General features: G+C 41.8%; 1 protein-coding gene across 1 annotated transcript in view; it reads right to left on the bottom strand.

Moving 5' to 3' along the window:
* Positions 1 to 6,937, bottom strand: part of LOC147881451 (uncharacterized) — a 576,232-nt gene extending 569,295 nt beyond the window's left edge. The window contains exons 1-7 of the mRNA XM_087402392.1: positions 6,918 to 6,937; positions 6,622 to 6,814; positions 6,475 to 6,538; positions 6,303 to 6,391; positions 6,006 to 6,164; positions 4,967 to 5,781; positions 1,965 to 2,094 (exon numbers count right to left, since the gene is read on the bottom strand). Coding sequence (XP_087258518.1) covers positions 1,965 to 2,094; positions 4,967 to 5,781; positions 6,006 to 6,164; positions 6,303 to 6,391; positions 6,475 to 6,538; positions 6,622 to 6,814; positions 6,918 to 6,937 — 1,470 coding nt within the window. The remainder of the gene's footprint in view (positions 1 to 1,964; positions 2,095 to 4,966; positions 5,782 to 6,005; positions 6,165 to 6,302; positions 6,392 to 6,474; positions 6,539 to 6,621; positions 6,815 to 6,917) is intronic.
* Positions 6,938 to 12,407: the final 5,470 nt, after the last annotated feature.

Genomic DNA, 12,407 nt, shown 5'->3' with positions numbered 1-12,407 from the left:
TCTGAGACTCTTACAGGGTTGAGGTGGCACTTTCAGCCTCAGCCTTGGCTGTTTTCCACCTCACTTTGAGGGGGTTTTATTTTTCCTCATGATTTCATGATGTTGTATTTTCGCTCAGAGCTTGCTCTAGCGAGTTTCTTTCTTACTTAATAGAGGTCTCTTTTTTGAAAAAAAAAATTTTTTCACTCCCACTCCCCGAGGTTCCACTGCAAAAATTTTATGAGGACTCCTCCATAGAGCCAAACCCTCCATGAGCCCAAAGAGATAAGAAGTGAGTCCGGGTCTAGGTACCAGTTTGAATACGAGCCATGCTCTACATAACCTTTGATCCTGACGTGCTGAAAAGCAACACCCAACAGAACATCATCTCTAGATCTAGACAGCCTGCCCCAAGACTGCTGAACATCAAAGACCAAGGCGTCCTTAGCTAATGGTCATAGTGCTATGACCTGAAGTGGAATATCTATCCTCATGAAAGCCCCATCCAAGTGGAGTAGGAAATAGGCCTGTCATCCATATCGATCCAATCCACGGGTATGGCTGCATCTATCTGCCAAACACCTATCCTTGTGAAAGCCCCCACGGGTATGGCTGCATCTATCTGCTAAAGTGGAAATACCTATCCTCGTGAAAGCCCCCATCCAAGTGGAGCAGAAAATAGGCCTATCATCTGTATCGACCCAATCCACTGGTCTCGCAGCGTTCTCCTTGTAATTCCTCTGAGATGACTTACTAGTTGTAATTTACGATCCTTTGGAAGTTTTTTGAAACCTTTCCACGATCCCACAAAAGATGCAAGGCCTCTCTCCCATCGAGAAGTGCCAAGTGGTATGCCATGCTCATCAAGTATGCTATTGTTCCACATGACAGGCTGTGTACCAATTTCTTCCAAAGAGCAAGGTGGGATTCTATGAAGCTGGCCCAAGCTTTCAGGATGGCAGCCATAAATATCTGATTGTCACTCACTCATATATAGTATTTTTTACATGGCTTGTAGCCTCAAAGGAGTCAAAAGATAGGGTAGCTCACCATAATCATTTAACCACTCAATTCTCATCCATGCATGACTCAAGCAAAGTATTTAATGTGAAGAATGAGGACAGCCAGCCAGTGGAGAAGGGGGCAATCCGCCTGGCCAATAAAGAGGGGGTCTTATTGACAATGGGATGGATAATACAATCTGGAGGATGGGGGGGGGGAGGAGACACCAATTGTGTGGCGACACCACCGATGAAGGAGTGATCAATATAGGAAGCAGAGTGGTGAAGGAGGAGGAAAACACACAGGATCTATGAGCTCACCTAAGTAAAATCCATTTGGATACATAGATTCCACTTGTGGAGCTAAGTCCTTCTTGTCCAAATCTTGTCTACTCCATTCTGTTGACATTCTATTATTACTTAAGCAGTTCCTTTCCGTTCAGTTCTAGAAGGCTTGGGTTCTTCTCCTTGTTGTTGAGGAGACATGTGTTGACTCTAGGCATGCTCCCTATGCAAGCAGTCGTGGTAATACTTCTGCAAATTTACTATGCATCCCTCAGTAGGGCCATTCATAGCAATCTTATTTAAGCATATTCCATTCTTCCATTCCATGTTATTCATATGCAGACTGTCATCGATAGAAACTGTTAAGGAAAGTCTGAAACATAAAGATGGTAAGCTTATAGGGTAGAATTAAGTTAGAAATGTATTCATAAGTTTTTTGACATCTTCTACTGAAAGGTAACTTTTTCTGAAATAGATAATGAGTGCATTATTTAGAGTTTGGGAGAAAAGTTTCTGTTTTTAAAGTAAAAACTTGAGCTTCGTGTTTTCCTCTCTCTTTAATCCAAATGCAGTATTTAGTTGTTGTTTCTTCTATTTGGAATACTTTGCATAGTCTTGGAGACATCCTTGACAAATTTCATAATTTTAAGCTTCGGAAAATGAAGGGAGCTTCCATTTTGAAACAGACCCTTTACTTACTGTTTCTTCATGACTGTCAATGCATAATTGGGCGGACTTAAAACAATGTCGAGAAAGTTCTTTTCCACGATCAGCTTCCCATACTCTCATCGTCCCATCTTGACCACAACTTAGAACAAATTTCCCACCCCTGTTCAATGAAATAAAAAGTGGTATACATGTTCAATGAACCAAAGAATATATATAGTAATAAGACTCGCTGACTTAGTTTAAGTCTTACTCAGTAAATTGACGTTAAAATACCCCTCTCCCTGCTTATACCAGCACTCATAGCTCCTCTGTGAACCCAGGGATCATTAATGCCTATCATGGCCCAAGAAGTGAAAGAATACCCAAGTTGCATTAGATACCCAGTTGGGATTCTGGCTACAACATGATGCCAAGCCAATACACAACCGAGTGCATAGATCCGCTCCATCCCCTTCAACATGCATTAGAATCACACCCTCTCCCATCTTTGACCTCCTCTTAATGACCTCAATAGAAGTCTATTTCTTCCTCCTCCAGCCTTACCAAACTTTTATTCATCATCACCCCCATCCTAGTCCTTGTGGACCCTTTATTCCACCCTTTTTCAACCCTTGTGCTCTTTTGAAATAGTCATTCAAGACAGCCTTCCATAAAAACTTCCCTAGAGGAGGGTAGTATATACCTCATGGACTTTGTCCTTCCCAAGTATGTCCTGGGTGATGCCCCTATACTTCTAGGAAAGCAAACTCTAGTGTAGGGTTTGGTAGAATTATCACCAAAAGTTCTAATGTATGTCTATATAACCCATCCCCAGGGACCAGTGCACAACTTCTTAGGGACATTTCTTCTTGTCTCCTCCCTTCTTTGTTGTTTAAAACTAAGGAAATTACTGTGTTAGTTTTGTAGGTATCTTGACCTCTTTTCCACCTTATCACCATTTAGGGTTTATTCTTTATATTCTCTCTTCTTATAGATGGGTGTTCTCTTTCATAACCATCTCTTTTGACTTACATCAGGTTTCTTTCACTATAAGCACATGATAATGTAGGGTCATATTGAATTTTTACCCACACGGGTCACTATGTCATCCTATAGGTCATTTCGGTTAGTCATCCTGTCAATCTATTAATTTTATTCAATCCTATGTATCTCAAATGAGTCATTTTAGCATCTCATTAAGTTTATAGGAAGCTTTCACTAGAGTAGTAGGCTATGATGTTGACTCATAAAGGTGTGCTCTATTTTGATCTATTTGGATAGATGGAAGAGGGAAATAGGTGGTCGTAGGGCAACCAAAGTGTCCACTTACACTCGAGGAGATTACATGACTCTAACTATAGGATAAATGGGAATATACTATGTAAGCAAGAAATCTCTACACCCCTTATCAATGAAGCGAAGTATGATCCATGTCTATTGTATGGGAAAAGCATTGGAATTTATCAGGCCAATGACATATTAGTGGTGAGTGTACAATATCCGGAAGGGATCCCAGAGAGATGGGCCAAAGAAAGAGTCCCTGAGAATCTATAGTCCAGACACTCAGGTGGCCCCTTTTGGGATCTAAGAATGGCACCAGAGCTGTCCTATAGCTGTTCGCAGCTGGGGCCAATGCGTGTGGTGGCTGTCCTGATTCAGGAGGACTGAACTGTGCGGTGTGCTATTTCTCTATGCCTCCCTGTGGCTGACGTGTGGTGGGTGCCATGTTTCTAAGCAACTGTGCATGCGTGAATGGCAATGGTGGCTGCAGGATGTAGAAACCTGTGGCTGATGCTGTGAGTGGTCCTCATGGTGGGCAAGACTGGGAGCAACTGATGTTACCTGTTGACAATTCCCATGTGCTATGATTGTGGCAGTCGTGTACTCTGATGATGATGACTTGTCCAGAATGTCTCAGTCGAGGGTGTATCGGCTCATGGGGGAGTGTTAGAGAGGTGTTGAGCCTCACCCCTTCTGATGACATGTGTACTATTGAGAGACTTTGTCCCATATGCAAATGTGTACCTCGATTTACCTTGGATATAATGAGGAGGTTGAGACCCCATTGAGCATCCCCCTGTGGGACTTTGGTGCTCATTGGCAAGGTTATGGTCCTTTATGTTGACACGTGGCCCCTTTTAGGGCTCCAACAGAGGCAACAACGATTAGTTGAGTAGCATCACGTGCACTGTGAAGGCCTTCTAGCACCTTGGTGGTAAGTAAGCAAAGACGGCTAACATATGTGGCTTGAGAGACTGGAAAGATCTGCTCTTTATCAGCACCATTTTCTATAGGCGAAGAGTCCAAAATATTTCTTATGTTCTTGTGTCTTGGCCCAAACCCATTTGAGTAGAATTTGTAGACTGTTTTGCCTGGTCAATAGAGGTTTTGCAATCATCCCAAACCCATGTTTATACAGTGTTATCAGCGGGCAGGAAAGGGTCCTGGAGCTCTTAGGGGTGCCCTGGTTGGTCACAGATTACTGTGCAGGGCTATGGTAGCTGATGTACCTTCTATGTTGCCGGCCCACAGCATCTCATTGTTGATCTCTTACTTCTATAACATTCTACACATGCAGATTCTAATGTGGTCCCCCTTATCCTTCTCACCAAAGAAATCTCACTGAGAGATCATGGCATTCTAGAGAATTTGTCATGCAAGATGCATGGGAAGTGATAGATTGAAGGACAATGAGACCTTATAACAGATTTGAACAGATTATTCATACCTAAACAATTGATGGGACCGGGGTTCTGGTGATTGCAGAATCGAGGTGTCTTTTTTGCCTCATAGACTATGGTATGGAATGCATAAACGTCCCCCTTTCTGGCTTTTTCGGGATATTGCTCAGGATAGGGATCCATCGTTTCTTCCTAATATACTTTACTTGACTGTAATCTTTTGAGTTTGGACTGGTTGGCCATCTGTTATAACCTTTTTGTGTTTTCTTTCTTGAAAAACAGAAAATCCTTCATATTATCTACTTATTTACGAACGACTGCATGATACAGCTGATATGTTTTCAAAAAAGTCGTCTTAAGAAGGTAGCTCACCCAAGAACAGCAAAGCCAAGAACTGGACCGCAATGATATGCACTTCGCCACTCAACCAGAGCCAAATTCTCTGAGTAAACTCTACCAGGATGTCCTGAAAGCATTGAGGCCAGTATCTCTTTATTGATCTTTACTACTACAATGGAACCATTTGCTGCTCCAACTACAAGCTGCGTTTGATCAATAGTATACATCATGTTTGTAACTTCTGACACATCCAGGTTCATGGCATAGACAGCTGCAGCAGCAGCCTTTGCTTTTGTTCTATTTTCAAAAATGACATGGCCATTGGACTCAACTTTTGATGCATTGCTACTATAGCCATTGTCACTATTGCAATCTCCCTCAGCTGTAGAGATGCTGTTAGTTGTATGAGCTTCTATCTCAGTTGCATTTGCACGTGGACTCGTTGTATCTGCTTTGGATTTAGTTGCATCCCTCACAGATGGCAACAATAGCCAGTTCAAGCGTCCTCCCACTTCTATCGTCACAAGATGTAGCTCCCCCACACAGATCGAGATAATCTTTTCCATGCTTTGTGAAACGCTTAACACCTGCCACCCTTCACGTGCTCCCAAGCTTGGAAAACTTGTCATGTCGTCAAATTTCAGGCTTTCTTCTAGAAGGTCTTGCAGGTAGGACTTCTCAGACTGATCATCATCCATGGGTCCCGTTTCAGGCTTGAATGTTAAGTCCAATACAAGAACCTCTCCTTTAAGACCACCTGTGTATATTCTTTGCCCGTCTTCTGACCATGCATGGCAATGAGGCTCATATGGTCTTGCTACAAAACATTTGCAACCAAATTTCGTTCTCTGTGTTCACATGCCATGTTCATCCCCAAAGACCGAAAGTTATTGCATAAAACATTAGCTTCTGCAAGATAATGCATGTGCAGGAGTTTTCACTAGTTTCAAACATATGGATTTTTCAATACAAGTATTCCGTGTGTTTCCAGGAATGAATTAACAAGATTTTCGGTTTTTTGTTCAACGTGGTATGAACCGAACAAATTTCATTTTCCTAATATGTTCCATACATGAAAGTTTCGCTCATATGTCCAGACCGATATCTGCCCATAACCGCTGATGCATATCTGATCAGAGGTCATAGGGTTAAAACTTGCAAACTCGGCCACCCATTCCATATGACCTTCTGCAAGCTTGACTGATTCTTGACTTTCTACATCCCAAAGGCTCTGCAACAGAGGCATAGCAGCTTACATGATCCTTCTCGTACATGATTGTAGAAAACATAACTCATGGTCCACGAAAGTTTTGGGTGTTCAAAATGAGGAAGCGAAAACATTTAGAGGTATTTGATAGGAACAAGTTACCAGTCTAAAGTCAGGCTCACGGGACACAATAATTAGTCGAAATCCATCTTTTGAGAAAGCAAGTGCTGAGACCTCTAGCTCTGCTACTTCTGCAGTAACGTGGTAAGCCACGTGAGCTCATCGTCAGTTTCGACGAAAGCTTCAATTTTAGTTCTGCGAGAGGAGGAGGGACCTGTAATCTTTGCTCGAAGCTGCTCTTTTCGAGTGTCAAATAGATAGACCGACGGATGAAGTCCCTGCGATGCATGTTGGCTAAAAATGTGAGCCAAATAGACGAACACGGCGACAGATGAAGAGGCGAGGGAGATTAAGAACTAACCTTTTCTGCATAGGCAACCCGTTTATTTGAGGGGTCAAATGCAGATGCAGAGATCCCCCATCGGCCACCCCATAACAGAGGCTTATTCTGACCTCCTTTCAGAGAATAAGAGCAGATAGAATTGCTGCAAATTGCGAGCGCCGAATCGTTATCTACGTAATGCAAGGGTGCGCCGTGGTATCCAATAGCATAGCTGGGCAACGACGAGACCAGAGAGGAGTGAGGATATGTGACAAAAACAGGAGTTGATGAGGATGAAGAGGGCAATACGAAGATGTAGTAGAGATTGTGCTTACTTGATTTTGAAAGAATCCATGGCGATGGCGATGGCGATGGCGATGCTTTTCTGCTTGTGGAGATTGTCTGCTGAACGTGAAGCTCAACGGCCAACGCATTTTGTTCCCACACCCTCAAAAAGGGTCCTCTCCCATTCGCCACGTGTCCACTTTTTTCAAATAATTATTAGTTTTAATTTTTAACAAGGTGAATGATATATCATTCACAAGGCCTCCACCAGATCCAAATAGTTAAAGAGGACGAGATGATGAATTGAAAGCAATGAGAGGGAGAGAGAGAGCCGGGGGGGGGGGGGGAGGGGGCAGGGGTGGTTCAAATTGAAAGCGATGACGGAGACAAAGAAAGAGAGAGAGAGACGCTAAAAATGTGCAGGATTTCTAGAGGGAAAAATAGCAAGTGGTTCAATGAAAAATCGAGATTTTTTTAAAATAAAAAAGGTGATTTTTGCTTCTTGTTGAATCGCCTTCACTTAGACCTACCTTTGGCAGGCCAAAGATGAGGGCTCACCAACCTGATTGCAAAGTCGAGCTCCTTGCCACGATGTACAAAATGTAGGAATAGTCTCAGATTATAGTTTCGCTAGTGGCTGAGCATAGTATCACTATTGGTTTGTTAGCCTCGTGGTTTGCCGAATATGAAGCTCAATGGCCGAATGCATTTGTTGCCATACCCTCAAGGGTCCTCTCCCATTCGCCACATGTCCACTTTTAAAAATATTATTATTATTATTATTATTTAAATTAAAAATTTAAAACCTTTAACACCCATCCATATCTATGCAATTGTAGAGCTCTATGCTCTCTCTCTAGCAGATGTTGCAAGCGACAGGCTAGTTGTAGGGCATCTGCCTACCAAGGCGACGACCTCGTGTTTAAATTCTGCTGCTTGCAGCGCAGGCCTAGGGTGGGTGCCTCCAAAAAGGGTGGGTGGTGTGAGTACCAAATTAAAAAAGTTCCCAAAAATGAGCTTTTAAAAACTACGAAGGAATTGAAAGTTGCTGGGCAAATGGGAGGAACATGTAGCTGACATGTGGCGATTTAGTTGTGCACAGGGAGTAGAGCAGAGAAACATGCAGCTAACATGTGGCACGTGGGAGGAACATGCAACTGACATGTGGCAAATGGGAGGAACATGCGGTCGACATTTGTTCCCAGACCCTCAATGGTCCTCTCACATTCGCCACATGTCCACTCTTTTAAATTATTATTATTATTATTAAAATTTAATACCTTTAACACCTATCTATATCTGTAGGACCCGCGCTCGGCTGTTGCAGCACAAAGATTGCAAGTGGAACTACTGGAAAGGATATACAAAATGAAGGAATAGTAAAATGGTGATGAGACTCAAGATTGATATTATACCTCTCGCATACATAAATGTGTACTGTTCTCTATAATTTTTGTAGTACAAATGATATCAACATGATTCCAACACGGATATTTTTTATTTTCAATATAGAAAAATTCAAATGTTTCCTATGTTTATGAAATATATTGCCTGGTTTTATTATTATTTATGCTTGCATGGTAATATGCAGCAAAGTGGACCATTGTTAATGGAGATCATGATTAAAGCTAACCTAACCTAACATAGTCTAGCCTAATCTAACCTAACCTTAAGTAGTTTAGCCTAACCTAGTTTAACATAACATGAGGTTGAACTAAGCTAGCTTAGTTCAACCTAATCTAGGTGTGAGGAGACGAACATGGAGAGAGCAGGCATGTGACCCTCTTGACCATCTGGCATACTCGTCCTTGTTGCTAAGGGCCACATCTCTATTCACAACCAACTTGAACTCCTCCTTCTGCCTTTGCGTCCTTAGCCCTTCCATCTCTTCACACTTCTTCTTGAAGGTTGCATCTCCCACTTCTAGACACTCGGACACTAATGTTGTCACTAGTGCTGCTCCTAAGTATCTCATCCGAATAGGAATTGACCCTATTCAATGCCATATCCACGGCATACCTAGCACTACATCCCCCCACTAGTCATTACATGGTTCTCCCAAGCCTCCCCTGCAGTAACCCAGTCTGAGGTAGAGAAAAGGACAACTACTCAACGAAATGTCTTGGAGCTGCGCAGAATCTTGCAGCGATGAAATAGCATATTCTGTCTTTATAATGCCAAGTTTCTCAAAAATCTTGGCAAGCGCTTGTTTGCTGGTTTTCCTATCATGGTTCTCATCAAAGGTATTTGCAAAGTCTGTCTATAGACTTGCAAGATGGGGTACTTGAGTGAGGGAAGGGGAGATGGGTTGGGCATAATTAGCAGCGGTGGAGAGTGTTGGAAACCTTCACTAATTCTTCGCTTTTTTCAAACCTCATATTGGGAGCTTTTTGAAGGCGACATGTGTAGAGAGAGGATGTGCACTTCTATAGAAGAACAACATTATCTATACTATATATAATTGAAGTTGTTATCTCTCTAGAACTCGAGGATCTCTCTCTCTACACATGTCACCTTCAGAAAGCTCCCAAAAGCGAGGTTTTAAATAAACGAAGAAATTGTAAGTTGCTTGATATGTAGAAGGAGAGTCGAATGAACGCATGGTTACCATGTGGCGATTTAGCTGTGCATAAGGACCAGAGCAAAAAAGGCTTGCAAGTTGCTTGATAAGTAGGAGGAGAGAATTGGTTACCATGTGGCAATTTAGTTATGCAAAAGGATTAGATTAGAGAAGGCAGCTACGTGCCTGCCACGTGGGTACATACAAATTTAAATTGTTGTGCACACCTTCTAAGATTGAACCCAGCACCCTTTCCATCTTACTTAAGAGCCTTGACCACTAGGCTGACAAGTCAATAATGATACTCTCCTCTGTCGCCTAAACTATAATATATCTCCCCTTAGAATAAAAATTCAAAATTCGTTTAGTGTTCGTTTGGTGTCCCCTCAAATTATAAGTTAATGGGTTGCTAAGGGATTTATTAGTATGCCCCCCTTGGTGATGAACTGTTAAAAGCGCATGGCCCTGCTTCATGTAAAACACCTCGCCTCCCTTTCTCTTGGTAGGCCGGTACATCCTCTTGCTCTCCCTCTCTTCTGCTCAGCCCTCTTGCTCTCCTTCTCCTCTCCTACTCTTCCTCTCCCTTCTTCCTACTGTGCTTTTTGTCTCCTCTCCATCTCAGATCCCTCACCTCTTTCGCTCGCTCATCTGACATCCACAAACCTTTAGGCTCACGTACATCTACTTCCCCCCCTTTTTTGCTCAAGTGATTTGTACTTATAAGCCCGAGAAAGTGGAAGGAGATAGTGGTACATGGCATCGGTAATGTGTATGTGTGTTGCATACACATATGAATATGAATATGTGTATGTGTGGTGTAGTCCAAGAGCTTGTGGTAGTTCATGATGTGTATGTGTTGCATACACATACACATATGAATATGTGTATGTGTGGGGTAGTCCAAGAGCTTGTGGTAGTTCATGATTCTCTAAAAGTCCAAGAGTCCAAAGGTGGTAATCCAAGAGGTAGAAGGGTATTAATCAAAGAGCTTGTGGTAGTTCAAGGGTGATAGTCAAAGAGTCCAAGGGTGGTCATCCAAGAGGTAGTGATAGTCCAAGAGTCCAAGGGTGGCACATGGCAGCATTTTGTTAGCTCTTCTCCTCCAAGCTTCCACACATGTCAAAAATCCGTCCTTGTTTTTTTAATAGTTTGTGGATAATAGGTAGAATAAATATTGGTAACCCCACAAAATATAAACAACTCAGGGAGCAGGCACGGGAGAAGGTCATTCTAATGGAGGACCGATTCATGGAATTTTTTATCCAAGGCATTGAGATGGCCTGCAACATTTACAAAATGCACCATGAGATCCTCCTTAACCAAATGCACCATGAGATCCTCCAAGGTTCCCATTTTCTTTCTCTCTCTTACGTTATGAAGATTATTAAGCCTTTTTTTTGTTGTTGACCATTTTCCTCTCTTTAGTTTGTTTATCTACCTAGAACCCCTCAACATGCTATAAGCTTTGTTCTTTGAAGCTCACTGACTTATTTGATTTACTAGCTCCTTGTTTATAATTTCTTAAGTTCCATGCCATGCGGTCGTTTTCAAAGCTTTGCTACATGCACGCCAAAGTTCTTTGGAATCATCTACAAAGCCCCTTCCTTGGTGATGATGTCATTAGTTAGGATCTTAATGCCTATACACTTAATCGCTATCACATATCTTCTTTACATCACGACATGTATTTCCTCGCCTCTTCTCAATTATCTTTTGATTGATAAATGATGGTTTCTAAAGCTAGTGTGCTCGCTCTTTGCTTGTCCTTCCTTCATGCATCTACTTCCTCCTATTACACAATCATGGTAGTTACATCACTCATGAACACTTCACTTGCTTAGCCAAAGGCATGGCCTTATTACCTCCTTTTGTTTATGGGGTTGTTTTATGTCATATGCATTGCCTACTAGTTCTTTCTACCCTAGTTATTTGAAGATTGTTATTTGAGTACTATCATGACCTTCATGATGACATCAAATACATCCAACTTTCTATGCTTTTGGCTTCTTAAGAGCATCCAAATTTGGTGGTAGTTTGAGCATCAAAAACAATATGCAAGCAAGCAACTCACATAGTCTAAGCAATGATACAAGAGGATGGAGTAGAAAGGGTTGTCTTTTATATATGCTAGTAGGAATTTTAGGTCATATCTTCTCCGAATACCCTTTGTTTTTATTACTAAATGTGTATTGTATCCATATTTAATGCAGATGCCAAGACCTATTGGGAGGATCACAAAATGGCTTGAAGAGTTATAAGAATTCTCCTTCTCCTTCAAAATAGAGGAGCATCTCTTGCTACTCTACCAACCAAATGAGGGAGAATGTAAATCAACACAATTTTTCTACACATGAAGCCAAAGGGGAACTAGAGAGCTCAATTTCACAATTATGGGAAGGAAACCCTACTTTATACTTTGATGGAGTACTCTTGCCATCCAAGAAAATAGGATCCAAGGGCACAACTTTATATGATTGCCAAGTAATGATATTGGCCACTTGTAAGTAGGTATGGGCTAGTATAAAGAGCAATAGCAAGGCAGTGTAACATGCTTTGATAATTAGACTAGGACTTGCATTGGACCTTCAACTCAGAATCATAGATCCTCAAAGATTCTCAATTGGTTATAAGACAAGTTCAAATATTATGGAAGGTACATGTTGAATATTTAAGAGCTTTGTATGAAGCTATTTTGGGGATGTTGGGATGTTTTAATAGGTGGAGTATCGACTATCTCCCATGAGATGGCCAATGTGTTTGCTAATCACTTATCTCACAAGGCCTTGCAATTAGATCAAGGCCTTCCATTTTTGTGGGTTTCATCGGTGCAAGATGGAAGGAGACTTGGAAGATTATTTGGATGATTGGAGAATACCAAATGAAATGAAGGCAAGTGACAAACAAAATGGCCAAGCCATCCAGAATAATGGGTATTGATGGTGTATTACAAGGAGCGGTATCGGATAAGAGGTAACACCAA

The sequence above is a fragment of the Dipteris shenzhenensis genome, chromosome 31 (genome assembly GCF_047967505.1).
Source record: "Dipteris shenzhenensis isolate YYH24624 ecotype China chromosome 31, Dip_SZ_1.0, whole genome shotgun sequence".
Taxonomy (NCBI): domain Eukaryota; kingdom Viridiplantae; phylum Streptophyta; class Polypodiopsida; order Gleicheniales; family Dipteridaceae; genus Dipteris; species Dipteris shenzhenensis.
Note: the sequence above shows the minus strand (reverse complement) of the source record. Positions and strands in the feature narration are given on the sequence as shown.